Here is a 21127-nt window from a genome sequence, read left to right on the forward strand (position 1 = left end):
AAGCTCACCCCCAGGTGCAATTTTGCCTAACCAAGATGGAGAGTAGTATTTTGGTGTAAGGATATACGCCAAGGCATGTAGTGGAACATTAAGTTTATCCCACCATGCACACACAAAATTGTGAATAATATCATACAAGTTGGGATCTTTTTGCTGAACAATATCTTTTATTTGCCCCAACATGTTATCCATCTGCTCATGTTAAAAATAGGCTTGGTGTATTGCAAAACTTCCCTCGTACGTGCCCAAAACAGACCATCAAGTATAGTGTCCTCCACCTCTTCAAAACCTTGCCTGTCAACCACGGTTGGAGCCCTGTCCTTTAATTACTTTCCAGTGTTGACTTGATACCATGCTAGCCAATGGCTCTCTTACATTCAAAAGGCGCCTAAAGGTGAGGTAATAACTAGCAAATCTAGTCTTCTCAATCTTCAACAACTCCAAACATGAGTGACTGTGGAAAAGCCCATGGGTATTGCTATGATTGGTAATAAATTTTATCATTCTCTTGCCTCTCTTGTAGAAATCACCAATCCATTTGTATTGTTGGTTTTTGTTTTAATAATATCATGCATCAAAAGATTCATTGTGTGAACCAAACACCCAGACCAAAATATGTTGGGGTATCTATCCTCAATAATTTCTCCTACTGCCTTACAATTAGAAGCATTATCAGTGTTGACTTGGATGATATTGTATGGCCCAATACTTTCAATTGTTTGAAGTAATGGTTGTGCAATGTTGATGGCAGTCTTGAACTTTTCTGAGTAATCATATGTTGAAAGGAAGACTACACCACTTGTAGACACAACAACAACACTTATCAATGGCTTGCCTTTTACATTTGTCCAACCATCAGATACAATGGATATCCCATGGCCATTCCAAGAATTTGTCATTTTACCCAAAGCATGTGCTATTTTTGCTTTTCCATGATCAAGTCCCATGGTTCTAGCCTTGTCATACCTATGGCTCTTGTATCCTTTGGGGGCATCATTAATGGCAGAAACCATTTCATGCCAATAAGGTGAGTGAAGAACATTGACTGGTATCCCACATGCATAGAGAAATTGGTAATTTTTGAATCCACATCATTCCTACACCCTTTGTCAAGGAAATCTGATATGGTTCTATGCCTTAAAGGGATGTTTGTTCTGGAGTTCTTAGTCTATGTGTTTGTGGGCTAGTGGTGTCATGTTCAAAGTCAGCCTTTGATCTTTTAGATTTGTATTGGGCTTCCTCCTCTTCCCTTATGTATTTGGCTCTTTGATGTTGTGACGCACTTACACAAGTTTTGATTCCTATTTGTTTATTTCCATCCCATGGAATTTTCCCACAGATATGCTTTTTGGCACGAGTGTATGAACCTTAGTGTTTTTGCAATGAAGGCATGTAAATTTAGTGGTTCCACCCGCTTTCTCTGTTGCAGACCTAGAAACATATTTCCATAATGGGGTTTGGTTTGGTTTGGTTTTTGTGCCCTCATCATCTCCACTCTCATTATCCTCCTCCTCCTCCTTGTTGATTAATCTAGGGCAAGTGAAGTTAATGTGATTCTTCCTGTCATGATAACTATTTGTGAGGTTCTTTTAACTTTTCTTATTAGTACAATCTTTCCTTATTATTAGAGTGTGTCTGCTTAGTTCATCAAATAGCTACCAAAATCAAAAGAGACGAGAACACAAGATTTTTGGCTTTCTGCCAGGGCCAAAACCTCTCACTATTTGAGAGGAAAACCCACACAAAATTCTTCTTAGAGAGATTCCAATTGACGAATACCAAGACCTGGACCCTTGACCTATTAAGCCACTCCAAGACCAAGACACCAATCCTCTTTTTGACACTATTGAGATCATCATCATCACTGCTACTATACAGAGTTCAATTTCATCATTGAGGCCATTGCAACTGTACCTTCACCGAGATCATAGTTGTGCCTTCTCTGAGATTATTACTGTACCTTCACTGAGATCATCTCTGCAACCTTTCTTGAGATTATCATTGCGTCAACGAGGTCACTATACTGATCTTATATTCATCATGATCTTGATTTCATGTCTTCATTGATATACACAGATCATCATCATAACATTGTCTTTGGGACCATGGTTATTGTGCCGAGATCATGACTTAAGTCAAGAGTGTATTTTCTGAGAGATCATAGTCATACTGAGAGAAAGTATGTCGAGAGTGTATTGTGCAATCACTGTTATGTCGACATAGAGTATGCTGAGCATGTATTACCTCTATAAATATACCAAGATCATGACTGGATGCCGAGACAGAGTGTGATGTGCTTCCCTATCATTCTTGATATGCTAAGACAAGACAAAGATTGTGTTTAGAGCGACTTCGTTGAATATGTCGAGATTGTACCCATCCGAGAATTATACTTCTTTAATGCGGATCACAAATTGCAGAGGCTTTCGATACCTTTAAACGTGTACCCATTCAAAAATCATCTTGTGATAGTCCTTCGAAGATCTCAGACTAATCCGAGTTCTTTTCCCACGAAATTTCAGTGGCATTACTGTTCTCATCCGAAGTTGCAGAGATGTATGCAAAGATCTGTTTTACTGTGATTACTCTAGTTGTGTATATATAGTTGTCATATCTCCATAGTAGGCCGACTTGACCCATTGAAGAGGTGTGTTGTTTATGCAAGCCGACTTGTCTGCTTTCACTTCGTTTTGTTGGCCGACTTCATCAAGAGTGATTGTGCTTGTCATTGGAGGGCTTTTTGACTCTAGTATACATTAGGTTGACTTATATTCATTACATGCATGCTCAAGAAGAGCTCTTTAACATGATTTTGACTCTTTGACTTTCCTAGGTCTATGTAATGAGCAAGAAACTCATTACAAAAATAATATTTCTTTTTTTTGATAAGTACAAAGATCAAAATTACATTTGTAAATATCGAACCTAGTTACACTTTCTTCAACACTCCCTCTTAACTAGGGAGGTATTTATAAGGGTACTTGGTCATTCTGAATCTGAAGAATTTCTCATAAGAAGAATTGGATTGGTAACCTCTGTTATAGCATCATAGTAACCAACATTGTTTCCACAGCAAGGCCTTAACTGGCAACTATATCTCTTATTAGATCAGAGCACAATGTTGGCGAGACCAATGACCATAGACACCTTCATCATTGTCTCTCAAGGTACACACCCACCCGGGTGTTCACTGAGTATGACCTTCTAGGACTATTCTTATCTTGGGTTCCCAACCCTCAAAGAATATCGGTCCTCTTGCCTACTCTTATCTTGGATGCCCTACACATCCTGAAAGAGTATCAGATGCCAGATGATTACCCAATCCTCCATTCTTTCTTCCCAGGTGAAGACAAGAATGTTGTGTCTATCATGTGTCTACATTTCCATTCATGGCCTTCACCTAGACTTACGGTTGTTAGTCTTGGTCTAGTGCATGACACATGAAATAGAAAAACACAACTGTCACTCCTCTTGATCAGGGACCTGTCAGAGCTCCCTCTTAGCCAGGGACTCTTCTATACATCAACAACTTCTTTTTTGTGGGTCCTTCAGCTGTTTGATCAACTTCTCTCCTTGATGTCATGAAATTCAGTTGAGCTTCTTCCTTGTAGGGAAACAACCATCGATCACTTTCCTTCTTGATTCGTCATGTCATTTCTCTCTTCATGGAAAGCGACCTTCTTGGTACATATCTAGAACCTTCTTCATATGGCTACTTCTTTTCTCTTCATGCTTCTTTCAAGAGTTTCCATCCATCGCATGAATGCTGGTTGTACTTGTACTTACAACTTTTGTTCTGGTAGCCCTGCATGAACTCTTCCAGATATTATTCAAGAAATCAAAGCATAACATTAAATCAAATCGTACCTTTCGAGATGACTCTTCATCATGACATCTTTCTGTAGGTATCAACATCTTGCATACATGTTGACACATTTCCCAAAGATATACATTGTCAAGGGTCTCTATCTTTTCCAGACTTCCATCAGAGTCTTCTTATCTTTCAGGGAGATTTCCTAGTCAACTCTTCTTGGTCTTTTGGATGTTGATTGCCTTCATCATGGTTGCATAGCTCACGATCTCTTCCTTCCTCACACATTTCATTCTCAGGGGTTTCTAATCAGAGTTCTGTAATCGTAGTTAATCACCTCATACTTTATATGAGGACATATTATGTTGATTTCATCTATTGTGACTTATGCCTTTTTGCATCCTTTCAGAGGAGGAGATCCTTTTTTCCCTGATCATGCTTCTCAAGATAGAAGTATTGATCCATGTTACCTGCAACCATACGACATGACATTATACAATTTAAACATAAGCATACATACCTCATTTTACCATTAAGTCATCTAGGCTTCTTCCAACAACTTCCTTGATTGAAGTGTCTTCAACCCCTTGATCTGCTTCTTTTCTTATGTCGTCATAACATCATCCATGAATTCCATAAGTTGGAGTTCTTGATGAAACACTTGCTTCCTCTCTAGATTAGTGAATCCTCTGATAAGGATTCCATCAGAGAATCTTGAGGATCTTGCATATCCCCATCTGGTAGATGTTTCCTTTTTGACTTGATGTATGATGAGACCTGTCCTGGATGACTTCTTCCTTTCCTTCAATGTCCAATGAGGTTCTCAAGAGTTATATCCTTCATGTTTGACTGTCATGGATTTTATCCTTCATGATTCCTATGGTGATGCCATGAGCTCTTGCTTCTAATGCTCCAATGATGCATCTTAATATCATGGTCATATCTAAAGATATAGAAGCTTATGTTAGGACCCTTTTTTGTGAGGGAGGCCATCTAATCATAGTGGAGATCTGTTGCTCCCTCTTTCCTTGGCCCTTTTCTTCAGCTTCCTCCATCTTTCCGGCGATATGAACTTCTTTTCACAATCTTTCCATAACACTGTTTTGTCTTGCTTATCAATTAGAACAATGATGATTATCTTCTTATAATCTTTCCCAGATCTCTCAATTGAGATCTCATGAAGATATTCCTTCATTCTTTGATACCTTCAACCAAGTCTAAGTGATATGACCTTCTTCACTGCATTTCATATATCTCTTTTATGTCTCCTTTCTTGCTACGTAGGGATGAGAGGACCTTAAGAGTTCCTTCACATGAATTCAAAGGAGACCTTTTTCTTGATGTGTTCACTGTCTTCTTTTATCTATTAGGATTATGACAATCCTCCTAATTTCATGCAAGGAATTTTGATGACTTATCCAACCCATAGATCTCCTTGCAATCATGAAGTCAATTAACCAAACTTGATTATAAAAATGAAAGATACTTACTTAGATACTTACTTGACAAGTGAAGATGAACTTTTCTACTTGATTGCTTTGATGCTTGTTGGAGAAAATGTATTGGAGTTTTCCTCTTGGATGATCTTCTCTTTGATGGAAAGCCTTTCTTCAATGGAAAAGGTTGCTCCTTTTGATGAGGATGCTCTGCTGCTTTCCTTCGATGATTTTCTTCTAGGGCAAGGAAATGATCCTTGCTTTTATAACCTTGAAGATGATGACAATGCTTTTTCTTCTTCAATATGCTTTGCCTTCTTTTGTAGATCAGGATTGCTGCTAGGGTTTCAACTTTCTCCAAGCTGATGTGATCTTCATTTTGAAATCCTTCGAGCTATCTTGTTTTGTAGACATCTTGATGAGGGTCTTGGTGGCCTTTTGATGATGATTGTGGAGACACAAGTTCTTGCTGTTGTAGACTATCTCCTTGATTGCATAGACAAAAACCCTTGCTGATGTAGACTGTTGTTGTAGATTGCTAGGGTTTGATCAAGATCAGGGTTTGTTTCTTTAATGCAGATCTTGATGTCCTTCAGCTTGCTTTGATGTCCTGCTAGAAACTTGATCCTTGAAATGTCTCTTTTCTGCCCTTCCTTTGACTGTAACCATAGCTCTGATACCATGTTGAAGAATCTAGGGCAAGTGAAGTTAATGTGATTCTTCTTGTCATGATAACTATTTGTGAGGTTCTTTTAACTTTTCTTATTAGTACAATCTTTACTTATTATTAGAGTGTGTCTGCTTAGTTCATCAAATAACTACCAAAATCAAAAGAGAGGAGAACACAATATTTTTGGCTTTCTGCCAAGGCCAAAGCCTCTCATTATTTGAGAGGAAAACCCACACAAAATTCTCCTTAGAGAGATTCCAATTGACGAATACCAAGACCTGGACGCTTGACCTATTAAGCCACTCCAAGATCAAGACACCAATCTTGTTTTTGACACTGTTGAGATCATCATCATCACTACTACTATGCAAAGTTCAATTTCATCACTGAGGCCATTGCAACTGTACCTTCACCGAGATCATAGTTGTGCCTTCTCTGAGATTATTACTGTACCTTCACTGAGATCATCTCTGCAACCTTTCCTGAGATTATCCTTGCGTCAACGAGGTCATTATACTGATCTTATCTTCATCATGATCTTGATTTCATGTCTTCATTAATATACAAAGATATCATCATAACATTGTCTTTGGGACCATGGTTATTACGCCGAGATCATGACTTAAGAACGTATTTTTTGAGGGATCATAGTCATATTGAGACAGAGCATGTCGAGAGTGTATTGTGGAATCGCTGTTATGTTGAGACCGAGTATGTTGAGCGTGTGTTACCTCTTTAAATATACCGAGATCATGACCGGATGCCGAGACAGAGTGTGATGTGCTTCCTTATCATTCTTGATATGCTAAGACGAGACAAAGATTGTGTTTAGAGTGACTTCGTTGAATATGCCGAGACTGTACCCATCCGAGACTTATACTTCTTTAATGCGGATCACAAATTGCAGAGGCTTTCGATACCTTCAGATCTGTACCCATTCAAAAATCATCCTGTGATAGTCCTCCGAAGATCAATTTCAATGGCATCACTGTTTTCATCCAAAGTTGCAGAGATGTATGCGAAGATCTGTTTTAATGTGATTACTCTAGCAACGTATATATAGTTGTCATATATCCATAGTAGGCCGACTTGACCCATTGAAGAGGTGTGTCGTTTATTCAAGCCGACTTGTTTGCTTTCACTTCGTTTTGTTGGCCGACTTCATCAAGAGTGATTGTGCTTGTCATTGGAGGGCTTTTTGACTCTAGTATACATTAGGTCGACTTATATTCATTACATGCATGCTCAAGAAGAGCTCTTTAACATGACTTTGACTCTTTGACTTTCCTAGGCCTATGTAATGAGTAAGAAACTCATTAAAAAAATAATATTTCTTTTTCTTGATAAGTACAAAGATCAAAAGTACATTTGTAAATACCGAACCTAGTTACACTTTCTTCAACACTCCTCACCAAGGTACTCCTCCTCTCTAGGGATTTCAAATCCACCAGTACCCACTTCTTCATCCTCTTCATCACTCCTTCTGCTCCCCAACACCATCATAACAAAAACAAGGAACCAACATCAAGTGAATGCCAAGCCATATAACCATGATGTTTGAAGTTTTGAACTTTGGTGGAGTTATATTTTTTTGCCTGCAATAAAATGGAGGAATGGGAATGGGAAAGAGAGAAGAGAACATTTTCATTTAACAATGAACATATAAAAACCACAAACACTAGATTAGAGTCTAGATCCTACCTTTTTGGCCTTCAATCCCAAGCTCTAATCTCCTTTGCAAGCTCCTCAAGCTCCCAAGCAACCCTTTCAATCTTTTTCCTCAACTCAAGCTCCAATTCCAAAAGCCCTCTTTTGCTCTCTCAATATCCAAATGGTGAATTGTGGGAGGGGAGGAGGGTCTTTTATTTCTTTTGGCCCCTCTTCTCCCTGCAAAACCCCACCGTGTGGCCGTGCCTTTTTCACCCATGGGGAGTGAACGAGAGTGGTCAGGGAGCAAACGCTCCTTGAATACTCCCTCATTCGCTCCCGAAAAACTAGGGAGCAGATTTTTTTTTAAGGGAGTACAAGCAAAATTCAGGGGCGCACTCTCAATGTCACTGCTGATCCGCTCTCGAGCGGAGCACTCTTCAGGAGCAGGTTCGAGAGGGGGGGGGCACTCCCCCGCAACCCTGGTGAAGATAATCCAAGACAAATTAATCCTCTAGAACCCTCAGCTGATCATCATGAAGAACTAGAAGGACCAAGCGAACCTGTGGACCCTATTATCATTCCAGAAACCAGAAAGAGACTTGCTTGGCTTAGAACAACATTGCAAGAAGCTGAAGGACATGCAGCTCCAAGTGGAACATTTAGAGAAAGTAAGAGACCCAAAAGGTATTCTAGTTATGCATCATTTATGGCCAAGCTCATTGAATTAGAACCCTCTACTTATGAAAAGGCTGTTGAACAACAAGTATGGAAGAATGCAATGATGGAAGAATATCAATCAATAATGAAGAATGATGTTGGGAAATCGTCCTAGACCAGAAGGTAAATCTGTTGTGACTTCCAAGTGGGTTTATAAGATTAAGCATGCAGTTGATGGAAGCATCGACAAATACAAGGCAAGATTTGTGGCTAGAGGATTCTCCCAACAGAGGGAGTTGACTATGATGAAACTTTTGCTCCTACAACTAGATACACAACAATTAGAACTCTTATTTCTATTGCAACTTCTATGGGATGGAATATACATCAAATGGACGTGAAGATTGATTTTCTTAATGGCACAATTGATGAAGAAGTATATATAGAACAACCTCAAGGATTTGAGGTCCATGGGAAAGAATCCCATGTCTACAAATTAAAGAAAGCTCTATATGGTTTAAAACAAGCTCCTAGAGCATGGTATGCTCATATGGATGCCTATTTGATAAGGCTTGGTTTCGTCAAAAGTATTGCAGATCTGAATCTATACATCAAAGTAGTAAAGAATGAACCAATGATCATATTGCTATATGTGGATGACTTATTAATAACAAGTGTAGAACATCTCATTCTTTAGTGTAAGAAGGAACTAGTGGCATAATTCAACATGAAGGATCTTGGATTGATGCACTATTACTTGGGACTTGAGGTTTGGTAGAAACTTGGCGAAATCTTTCTTGGTCAAGGAAAATATGTGATCAAGATCCTACAGAAATTTGGGATGATGGATTGTAAGCCAATGGCAACTCCAATGATAACCAATTGAAAAAGCTGAGAAGTTTAGATTCAAATTTTGTTGATCCATCATCATACCAGTAACTGATTGGTTCTCTGATGTATTTAATGAATACCCGACCAGACGTATGCTTTACTGTAAATACTTTAAGCTAGTTTCAGATGGAGCCCAAACATGATCATTGGGTGGCAACAAAGCACATCTTGAGATATCTCCATGGTACCATACATCATTGTTTGAGATATGTTGCAGGAAATGAGATTCGATTATTAGGTTACACTGATTTTGATTGGGCTGATAGCACTGATGATGGGAAAAGTACTATTGGTGGTTGTTTTTGTTTGGGATTTGCTATGGTTTCTTGGATGAGCAGAAAACAAGATTTTGTTGCACTAAGCATTGTTGAAGTTGAATATATGGCAGCTAGTGAAGTTAGTCGTGAAGAAGTTAGCTCCATAAATTACTTGCTGATTTGTTTGAAGGAGTGCTGGATTCAACCATAATACTCTGATAATCAAAGTTGTATAAAGTTGTTAGAGAACCTGGTCTTTCATGCGAGGTCGAAGCACATTATGATTAAGTACCACTATATTCGAAACATGGTGCAGGATGGAGCCGTGAAGCTACAATATATCTCCACTGACGAACAAGTAGCTGATGTATTGACGAAGTCCCTTCCTAAGGGAAAGCATGAGCATTTTTGAGACAAGCTTGGACTTGTGGATAACTCCTCCCAGATTGAGAGGGAGTGAGGATGGACACCTAGTTTCTCCCTGTGTCATGTACTGTGACTAGGACTAACACCCTAAGTCAAGTACATGGACCCAGATAGGGAGAATGGTAGATTGGATAAGCATCTTGGACTAACATTCTTGTGTCATGTACTATGGTCGATTAGGATTAACACCCTAAGTCAAGTACATTGACCCGGTTTAAGAATGGTTCGATGGATTGACATTTCCTTGTGACAAGTAGGAAATGGTCTTGTGGAGGACATACTCCAGTGAACCTAGGTGGAGTATGTGCCTCGGAGAGGCAGTTGTGTGGTGTCCTATTTAATGCCTCCTAGCATTGTGCTCTGATTGGGTGGAGAGATAGAGCTTACTTGTCAAGGTCTTGGTAATTTGACAATGCTGGTTATTATGATGTTATCATTGGTGATGCTCATCAATTTGGATAATTTCCTATAAAATTTTTCAACTTGAGAATAGCCTTGATGAGTTATTATGATTCATGAATAACTCCCTACTTAAGAGGGAGTGTTGAAATTATAATTAGGTTAGGTCTTCATAATGTATATTTATCATTGATGTATTTATTATATTTTTGTCAAGTATGGCTTTCATGCTAGAGTCAAAAGAAAAATTATTTGTATCATGTCCCATTTGGACTTTTAAAAGAAAGAAAAACTGATTTTTATTTTTGAGTCTATAAGTCCACAAGATGACCAAGTTGGCCTAGCCCTCCAAGTGGCACCTATTCGACCCTCCTAGACAGTTATATATTGGAGACCTATTCGACCTATTTGGAGCTCATTCATTCATCACAACAAGAAGTATCTTCTGCACCTAGCAAAGAAGGAAGAAGCCGAGTTAGAGGAGAGAGAAGACAAGTCAAAGACAAGAAGAATATTCCCTCGTTGACCAAAATTTTGGCTCTATTATAGCTTGCACGTGTGGACTGTTTTCTGTGGAAGAGGCCGAATTTTCTGAGGTTATTGCAGGCCAAATTTCGGCCCCTAGTTGCAGGACCGAAATTTTCCGAGTTTGACCAGTTGGAGCAGATTTAACCAGTGTTGACTTTGACTTTTGGAGGTGACTTGAAGGAGGGTTTGACTTGGTATCTTGGTGGCAGTTTGGTATTGGTCTTGGCTTGGATATCTCTCATTTTGATCTGATTCTATAAGGAAAGGATTGCTGGGTTTTCCCCTTGTGGGTTTTGCCCTAGCCACTGGCCTAATTTCTGGTGTCTCTTGTTTCATTTTGATCTCTATTTTTCTTGAATGATTGAACAAATGTATAATTGCTTGATAAAGAAGACACAAGAAGTAATAAGAAGACATATAATATTCACAAGTAATTATCAAGAAGAGGAATTAAGTGTTAGACTACATTGCACTTGGTTTCTCAACACCCTAAACTGCTTTTTCACCAACTACTGTATTGCTATATTAAGTTCCAATGCTTAAATTTATAGGCCATCATGTCAGTGGAAAATTATGCATCTTAGCCTATTTTTCATATTTATTGTTTGTCTGAGTCATTTGAGAAGAATAAACGCATGAGAAAAGAATTGCAACTTAGAGAATTCTGTAGAGTTCAAACAGTGTTTTTCTGGAGAAGGCATTGTTCCATATATGGCAGCTATAAAATAAACATCTCTCTTACTCGTTAATGTGAAAGAATTTTTCCTACCCACAGATTTTTTGGATGAATAAACCCTTATTTGTATGCAGGACTGTGAAGAAAATCCAAGTAAAGATGCCTACGAAGAGATACACCAATCCTATGCAGAACTTGAACCAGCATACTTGAAATTCCTAGCGGAAAGTGGGCTGAGTATGTCTGGTTACTGGAGGGGTGGAGTACCTTCCTCTGCTCCGGAGGAGAGTGTGGGAAACACAACACTTGATTCTTTCAACAATTGACTAAGTTCCCAGAAGCTTAGTTTGGGTGTGAAAGTGTATTATAAATCGGCATAATGCTATCAAATTCAAAGGGGTAAAGATTTAGGTTGAAAAGATCACCTGGAAAATGATGGCTGTAAAGGGTAATGTTTCAAACTGATGTGTTTTTTCTTGAATTCTCTCCCGGTTTTAAAAAGATTCCCAAGTAATTTCAGAGTGATCAGCATGTATCTTGTCTATTCTCCTTTCTTTTCTTCTTGCTTAAATCTATTCTTCATTAATTATATTTTGTGAAAATAAAGCCTGAAAAACTCTTGGGAAGAGTTGGATTTGATCCCAGGTGCATTTCGTGTGCGTTTACAAGGTACCGTTAACTGAAAAGGGTCGTCTTGACTCCTTACTAAAGGAAATGTTTTTTTGGTTAACCGAAGGATGACTCGCTCTTCATGATACTTAGTTTGAGGTCTGAGATATTGAGAAGTACACCATATTTTACTTATGAGAATATAGCGAAACATTGTTTTCACTAGAATAGTGGCTGGCTTGAATATAAAGAGATCAATGAATCCTCACAATACGTCGATGTTTTGAAACAAGAGGAATGAGGAACGAAGATCATCCGAAAGCTGTATGGGCAGTAGATATGGTTTAAAATCAGTGAATTAATACGTCACAATAACATGCGGGTTCTTTATGTCTAATTGTAGCAAATTCCCATCGATGTTTTGAAACAAGAGGAATGAGGAACGAACATCATCGGAAAGCTGTATGGGCAGTAGATATGGTTTAAAATCAGTGAATTAATGCGTCACAATAACATGCAGGTTCTTTATGTGTAATTGTAGCAAATTCTTGTTATAATTACTTTAATCTTTAATCTGTGTAACAAACATGGGCCTTCTTCATTCCCAGCGCTGATTATTTGAGGTTTTTTTTTTTTTTTCATTTTATAAATTAATTTCAACATCAAGATATTACAATTTGAGTGGGTTTAATGGTTAAGAGCATTTGTTTCTTCCTAAAAGGTCACAGGTTCAAATCCAGAGGGATAGAGTATGCACATCTCTATAGATTTTAGCATTAAAATCAAGACATACCTCTTCTCCCATAAACAAGGAGAATCTTATACACCAATTTGATATCTGGCTTGACAATAACCTTAAAATTAGATTCTTATTATTAAAATATACAATATTGCGTAGCGTTGATGAAATCACCTGATAAATTAGCTTATTATTATTCTTAAAATATACAATATTGTATAGTGTGAGATGAAATTGAAATAACTATGAGGGATGAGTGTCCACTTGATGATAGTGGGTTTAAACTTCAACGTAAGTATATTGAAAGTTTCGCTTGGTCATGACATGCAAAATTTGAAAAGGAAGAGTCAGTTCTATGTATAGGCCATTTATGATATTGAACCAACTGGATACTGAATGTAACAAACAATTACTGTGACCGACGTTCGTGTCTATGCAATTTCAAAAGTATATGCTATTGTATGTATATATTGCTTATACTAATGCAGTATGATGTGTACATTTGATTAGTGTTTATGCAATGCCTATGAGATATTTGCCTTAAATCATTAATTTATTTAATTAGCCATTATATATATTTTTTTCATTGTTAATTGTATTGATGATATAGAGGAGACATTTTTATTCTATATTCATGGTTGCACTTGTTAAATTTGTTTACCCAGATTGCACTAATTAATATTAATGTTGTAAACATTGTCATTTGCAAAAAAAAAATGAGGGTCTTGACATCAGAAACAGATTATAGACCTTGGAAACCAACACAAGAAAAGTCATAAACATGAAAAAATCAGAAATAAATTCATTTTTTTTTTTAATATTAAATATAAACCAATAATATCAAATAATCTCATTGACACATAAATATGACAGAAAAATTGATATATAAAATGTACAAATTTAAGATACCAAATGGTCTTGTGTGGGTGTGTGGGCGAGCAAGTTGGAGGGGAAGTTTTTCGGGATTCATATTGATTAGGTTTCTGCTTCTAGAATTGTCATCATAGAATACTTGTCTAAGATGAGAAAGAGATCGATATATAAGATGAGAAAGAGATCAATATATAAGATGTATAAGTACCAAACCAAATTGCATGGGTGCATGGGTAGGAAAATGGGAGTGAGAAGCATTTTGGAATCTACATTGATTAGGTTTCTACTTTTAGATTTGTTAACACAATGTTTATTGTATGTTTTCAAATTGATGGTAAAAAAGTAGAATCTTTCTAGGGAAATTAGTATAATATGTTTAAATTTTATCGCATACCATGTTTGCCAATGTAAGTAGACCCCCTTTTGAAACATGCTGAATTATTAGCAAATATTCTTGAGATCTGTGATTTTGCTATTTAAAATGTCACGAATTGATAGCCACACATTGATTCTTAGATCAGATTTAAGATGAATGTATTCATGGACCTCAACTTTCTTCTTTTGTTGAACCTCTAGTGTGGATAGGAATTGAGGGATATTTGACATCTAAAATGGAGTCCACAAAAAATAAACTAGTAGAGAATAACATCAAAGAAAGGTTTGAACATCTCTCTTCAAGAAAAGCAATTGAAATTGATACTTCGGGAAATTGGTGTCTTTAAAGAACTTATTAGTGGAGAGTAACAATAAATAAAATTTTCAATAACCCTCTGCAACCATAGTTATTGAAATTGATAGTCTGTTCATTCTTATCCTCATTAGACATTCAATGGAAGAGAAAAATGTGAGGTTCATGAGGATCTTCTTTGTGTCTTTCCAACAATACTTCAAAATTGAGGAAACTATGAAATTCAATGGCATGCTAGTAAAGAAAAGCTCGTATCTCATAAATTTTAAATCAAATGGTAGACCCGAGGAAAAAAACAAAATAAATAAGCACAAAGGATGTTGGTAAAACAAAATAGAGTTATAAAATCATTGCAGAACACATTAACAATTGCTAAAAAAAAGGCAAACTGTAAGTGGAAAATCCTTGCATAAATCTAAAAGAAAAACTATTTACAAGGTATTATTTAACAAGTACCTAGAAAAATGAAAACCATGGATCAATCCATACTCCATTACAAGTCTTTGATGGCAAATAAAGGCTTGATGGGGCCTCATAAAATTGATGATTTTTTTTTATTCTAATTCCCCAATATCTGCATACAAAATTAATCTCAATCAGATTTGACCTTTTTATTGATTGTTTTTTACATCTTCTTTTCTCCAATAAGTTGTGATTTATATAAATGTTGTGATGCCAAGATCTTTTGAAGGTGTTCTTTGTGAGAATGTTTGGATATCACAATTTGTTGTAAACGTTGACAATAAATTGTTGATGATGAATAAAGTCATATCATTTCTTTATTCTATGATATTGCTAGCAATTTTCTTGTTTGTTTACTTAGATTAGACTTGTTAGAAATAGGAATGACAATTTTCAATATGGGCACCTTCAACTCCTATCCTCAAGGATGCTCTGCATGATTTTGTAGAATAACATTAGGAATATAAACTAAGATATCCCTTATATAACATTGCACATAATACAGAAAAGTAGTGACATTGATTGTTGATGTAGAGCATCAATATAACCATGGAGGAAGTATGCAAAGCATGTGCTTAATTGCTCCAAGAGATCTAGACAAGCTTGTTTTCATGGTGATTAGAAAACACAAACACATGAGCAATAATTAATGTTTGCCAAAAGGATGTTAATATGCCAACTTGCACAATTGTGAGTACTATGTTTAGGTTCCTCTCACTAAAGTAATAAAACAACAATATGGAAGTTATGGGGACCACTAATTGAGGGATTTCACTATTACCAACTAGAATGGGGGCTTTTTATTGCAATATTGTGGAGAACATTGTTCATTACCTCTCATAGAATAACTAGAAATGTCTTTAAACAAAGGAAACTAGCAAAAAATTATGGAAATGCATATATTTTAGCTCTCCAATATTGTATTATGCTACTCATAGGGATCACCTTGACCACTTAGAGGGGTCAAGTGATGAAACAAGAAAAAGGGTGCCATGTTTGGTGCTAACCTAACCAATCATTGGCATAAGGGAAGTCCTCATTGGGTCCCTACCTTCAAAACAAGGTGTCATTGAAAGGGAGATCAATTATTTGTGAAGTACTATGTTCAATATCATGTATGTGAGGAGTTCTCAATATGTTGGTTTATTATTTAACTTTTCGTCTATAATTATAAATGATAAGCATTGATTTTGCACCAAGGAAGGAGATTGATGTACTTTAGAGAAGATTGAGTTGTTCCTAGCAAGAGTTATTGTCATGCATACATGATAAGGATATTTCTCAATTTTTGATGATGGTTGATTTTGTGTTATAAAAGAGTTTTATTCTCAAGAATTTTCCGTATAGTCAATATACATTGAGTTGTTGGAGAGAGGCTTCATTACACCATTGCCCCCTCTAATTCTTACTAGAGACTGTGGTTGGTAGTTTAGAAAGGATTGTATAAACGACTATCTTATGTTTAAGGACAATGTGTGTTTTGTTTGTCTATAGATCTATAGAGAATGTTTAGGTTTCGACTTGCATTATGCACCGTAGAAAGGGGTACTTCTTTCTTTTTATTTTCATCATTGATGCATGTATCTATTACAAATGGCCAATTAAACAAAAGGTTGTTGCCTAAGGATCAAGAGAAATATATTTGGTACAAGTTGAATTAAATTCCTTTATTTTTGGGTGTTGGTTACTTGATAGATCAATTGAGCTATTCACTTTCCATTGCATAATTTTTCCAAACGCTGAAGTTGTACTTTATATATTGAGATGGAAAGTAAAGCTACAATTGCATGTGTTGAAGCACTTGATGAAATGAAGTGGTCCACTAAACAATGCACTTAGTCTATCTATCAAATCTAAACCTAAGTAACACCCTCCTCCCACATCTACCTAAGTAACTGGCCAACCAAGGTAAACATGTGATGAAGAGTTACTATGATATGATTCAACTCCCTATGTATCAATTAAGGAAGTGGAACCAATGGAACACAACCAACCTGACCTTCTACACATGCAACAAAACCCCCAGGAGCCATCCAACCCATCCAGGTGACCAACCCCTGAGACAAACTGACATTTTGCTGCATTAAAGCCTCAGTCGCTCCCTTGACATGGGCATGCATGTGACTGGGAACCTCCAGTTGCTCCCACAACAAGGCATGCCTGCGACTAGGGAATTTTCCAGGTAGTTCTGTGCCAACGACTCTAGATTTTGTGCCACTTTTTCAGGGTCAGGACTCAGGCCATTGCCTAGAACTCCATGAAACTTCCAGAAATGAAAAGTAACATCAAAACAATGATACAAATGCAAATACTTGAACAAGGACTTGAATGGACCCCTACTAGCCATGACAAACATTTTGTCAAACATGTCACAAATATGCATTCTACAGGTTTAAACGACGAATTGAACATAGGGGTCTCACGCTTATATGAGAATCACTAAGAAGCATTATTGCCTCATCACAATAATTGCATTACCATCTATTAAGCCATATATTCATTGTACATTCAGTGATTAACCAAAACATGATGAGAACCATACATTTTCATTGTCATAAAACTCACTCATAACCAACATATAACCAACAGAAATATCAAGGATATAACAACCATATAAGCCACATATAAACAAATATATTTACCCATAAAATATTAAGGAGGAAGAGCTCTTATTGATGATTGCATAAGTCGACCAGGTATGGGACTTCCATGAACCACCCGACCATAGACTAGGCTGAACCAAATCTTTCTTTCAGCCAATCACCCTCGTGCCATATTCCAAGCATGAATGTGGGATCTCATAAAACAAATCAATTAAAACCATCCAGGGCTTCCAGAGGCCAAACCACCTCAACCCTCAACTAGTGATTCCACCTCATGACCAGACATCACTAACCATAACTAGATTGGTCTCTACCTAAGCTATCCAGGGCTCTAGAGCGTTTGTTCTAACCAGGGCTTCAAGGACTAGTAACTCAACCCATAACTTCCGCCAGGCTTCTAGAGTGTTTGTCCAACCAGGGCTTCCAGGACTAGTAATTCAACCCACTAAGGACCTCTAGAGTGTTTGTCCAACCAAGGCTTCCAGGACTAGTAACTCAACCCAAGTTGTTACAGGGCTTCCAGAGCATTTGTCCAATCAAGACTTCCAGGAAATAATAACTAAACCCACAACCAAACGAACATGAGAACTAACCATAAAACAAAAGTACAACCCACAACACCATGGCTCTCCAGGAAATGGCAAGGCTAGGCAAAACCACTGTCAATCCAGACAATGCTTATGCCAATGATAGATCATGACCAAATAACCACATGCATATGCCAAGCATGCCAAAACTAGCAAGGAAATCATGCATGGAACTCGGTACTTGCAATCAAAATCCATAGTAGTTGTTCATCTCGATGTCCTCTTGCGCTCCCTGCTTTTCCTTTGCCTTCTTGTTCCAAATCCCAAGTATGACACACTCCCTCAAGAGTGCTCCAAGAAAACTCAAAGTGTACAAGAGTATGAGAGAGAGAGAGAGAGAAACGAAGGCTCCAAAACTAAATTGATGAAAAAGCTATGAACTGATCCTTAGAAGCCTTTTTATTAATGAGACCTCTATTTTCTTCGTTTTCCATTATTTTCCTTCATTTTTTCCTCACATGCAACCTGCGACCTTTCACTTTCCTTTTCTCCTAGTTTCCATTATTTTCATAAATAAAATGCCAATTAATGCCACTTTGCCTTTCCAAAACCTTTGCCATTGTCTTTGCCAATTTCCATAGCCATTAATTAATCACAACTGATCCCCATCACTACATTTTTGCTCAACATTAAGCTTGGAATATGTGTCCCATGACCAAGGTCTTATTTTACCTTTATTAATTTTTACATGGATTTTTTGACCAGGGCTGTTACAGAACCCTTCCCCTTGGGGGAACACCATCCTTAGTGTTCAATGGCACCTACAACTAACAAGACTGTTGAAAGCAAAACATATTGCCCATGGAGCTTTATAACTTAGCTCATTGCAATATTTACAATGATCAACCTGCTGAGAAGCAAACCAACATGAAAACATGAAAACCATAATAACATGACACCCATACTACTTATTGGAGCTTTATAACACAAATCGTGGTGGTATTTACATCCATATACATATGTACATATACCAAAACATCATACCAAACATATACCAAAGACATATATCAAGGACATTCGCTCAACCTGTGAATAGAGAATGATACATAGCCCGCATATGATCTGCCATCTCCCATGTAGTTTCATTGGGCCCAAAGTGCTTCCACTACACTTTAACTTGCTCGATTGTTCAGTTCCAGAGCATGAGCGTCTTTCTCTGCAATATACACTGAGGTTCTGGATGGAATTCTCCTTCTAGCTCCACTTGCAATACAAACCAGTGAATCACATGATTAACATCTTTAACATAATTTTTAAACAATGATACATGGAAAACATCATGGAGTTTCACTGTTGAAGACAATGCAAGTCGATAGGCTACTGGTCCAATCTTTTCAAGAATCTTGAAAGGTCCACAAAACCAATGTGCCAACTTGGCACATGATCCAATCTGCAAGGAGCTCTTCTTGGGCTTGATGCGCAAGTACACCTATTCCCCAACTTGAAACTCCTTACATAACGTGTTCCAATTTGCATAAATTTTTTGTCTATCTTGTGCTGCCTTTAGATTTTTCTTGATTCCCTGCATTTCCTGTTCCATTTCTATTAACATATCCGGTCTTATCAATACCCTGTTAATTAGATCACTCTAATTAATAAAAGTATTACAACTCCGACCATAGAAGGCCTCGAACGGACTCATTCTCAAAGATTCTTGAAACCCATTGTTGTAAGCGAACTCTACCAGTGAAAGATACTCTTCCCATTTTCGTTGTTGATGCATCACATACATCCTCAACATATCCTCCAATATCATGTTGACCCTCTTTCTGTCCATCTGTCTGTGGATGATAAGCTGTGTTGAAGGCTAACTATATACCCAAACCTGTAAATAACTCTTTCCAGAACCTAGAAGTGAACTTAACATCCCTGTCTAACACAATCTTCTTTGGGACACCATGCAACCTCACTACATCTCTGATGAAAACCTGTGCTACATCGTTGGCTAAATAAGTAGAATTTACTGGAATCAAGTGCGCTAGCTTTGTTAACTTGTCAACCACAACTATAATCGAGTCCTGCTGTCTAGATGTCCTCAGAAAACTTGTGATGAAGTCCATGGAAATGACCTCCCATTTCCACTCTGGAATCGAGATCGGTTGTAGTAACCCACATGGATGCTTACACTCTGCCTTTACCTGTTGAAAATCCAAGCATCTCGCCATAAACTCTACCACTTCTTTCTTCAAGTTCGGCCAATAGTAGAACTTCTTCATCGTTGTCACTATCTTCTGATATCCCGGGTGACTTGAATATGGTTTCACATGAAACTCTCTCAAGATAAGCTTCTTGAGCTCGCTGTCATCTAACACATATATCTTGTCCCTAAATTTGACCAAGCCATCTGCTGTGAGACGATAGTCCACATCTTGTGCACCTGTACATGCAGCTGTACTTGTGCTTGTACCTGTACTCTACTGTAACCTGTGCTTGAGCTCCATGTACTTGTTATCATGTTGACTTGCCTGTAAGATCCGAGCTTGTAAATCTGTCCCATAAGAACTCATAGTTGCTATGTGGTTCATTTGTATCCTCCTGCTAAGAGCATCTACAACCCTATTCTCTTTACCTTTAATGTAATTGATGTCAAAGTAGAACTCGCTGATAGTGGCCAACCATTTAGCTTGTTTGACATTCAAATTCGATTGGTTAAATAATACCTCAATCCACTGTGATCGCTCATCAGTACAAATCTCCTGTCGAGAAGATAGTGCCTCCACATCTTCAATGCATGGATGATCACTGCCAACTCAAGATCATGTGTCAAATAATTCTGCCCGTGCTCATTCAATTTTCGTGATTCATAGCATACTACTTGTCCTTCTTGCATAAGAAATCCACCAATTCCTCTCTTGCAAGCATCTGTGCATACCACAAACTCTTTATTCGGATCTGCAATATTTAGCACTAGAGCATTTGTCAACAACTATTTCAACCACTCAAAATGTGTTGCACATTCTTCTACCCATTCAAACTTATTACCTTTTCGCTGCAATGACGTGATAGGACATGCAATGCAAGAGAAGTTCTCGATGAACCTCCTGTAGTAACTTGCTAACCCCATAAATGATCTTACCTCATCCACATTCCTAGGAGCTGCCCATTCCATGATAGCTCTTATCTTCTTTGGATCTACTACTATGCCTTCCTTGGAAACAACATGCC

General features: G+C 37.5%; 1 protein-coding gene across 2 annotated transcripts in view; it reads left to right on the forward strand.

The window, feature by feature from the left end:
• The window catches only part of LOC149189349 (uncharacterized), a 147822-nt gene extending 135239 nt beyond the window's left edge, over window positions 1–12583 (forward strand). For both annotated transcript variants that reach the window (XM_089411800.1, XM_089411801.1), the window contains one exon: window positions 11536–12583. In XM_089411800.1, coding sequence (XP_089267926.1) covers window positions 11536–11727 — 192 coding nt within the window. In that variant the 3' untranslated portion in view covers window positions 11728–12583. The remainder of the gene's footprint in view (window positions 1–11535) is intronic.
• The last annotated feature ends 8544 nt before the right edge of the window (window positions 12584–21127 follow it).

This window comes from Pinus tabuliformis, chromosome 3_1 (assembly GCF_031772625.1).
Source record: "Pinus tabuliformis cultivar Carrire ecotype Pingquan chromosome 3_1, CPIR1, whole genome shotgun sequence".
NCBI lineage: Eukaryota > Viridiplantae > Streptophyta > Pinopsida > Pinales > Pinaceae > Pinus > Pinus tabuliformis.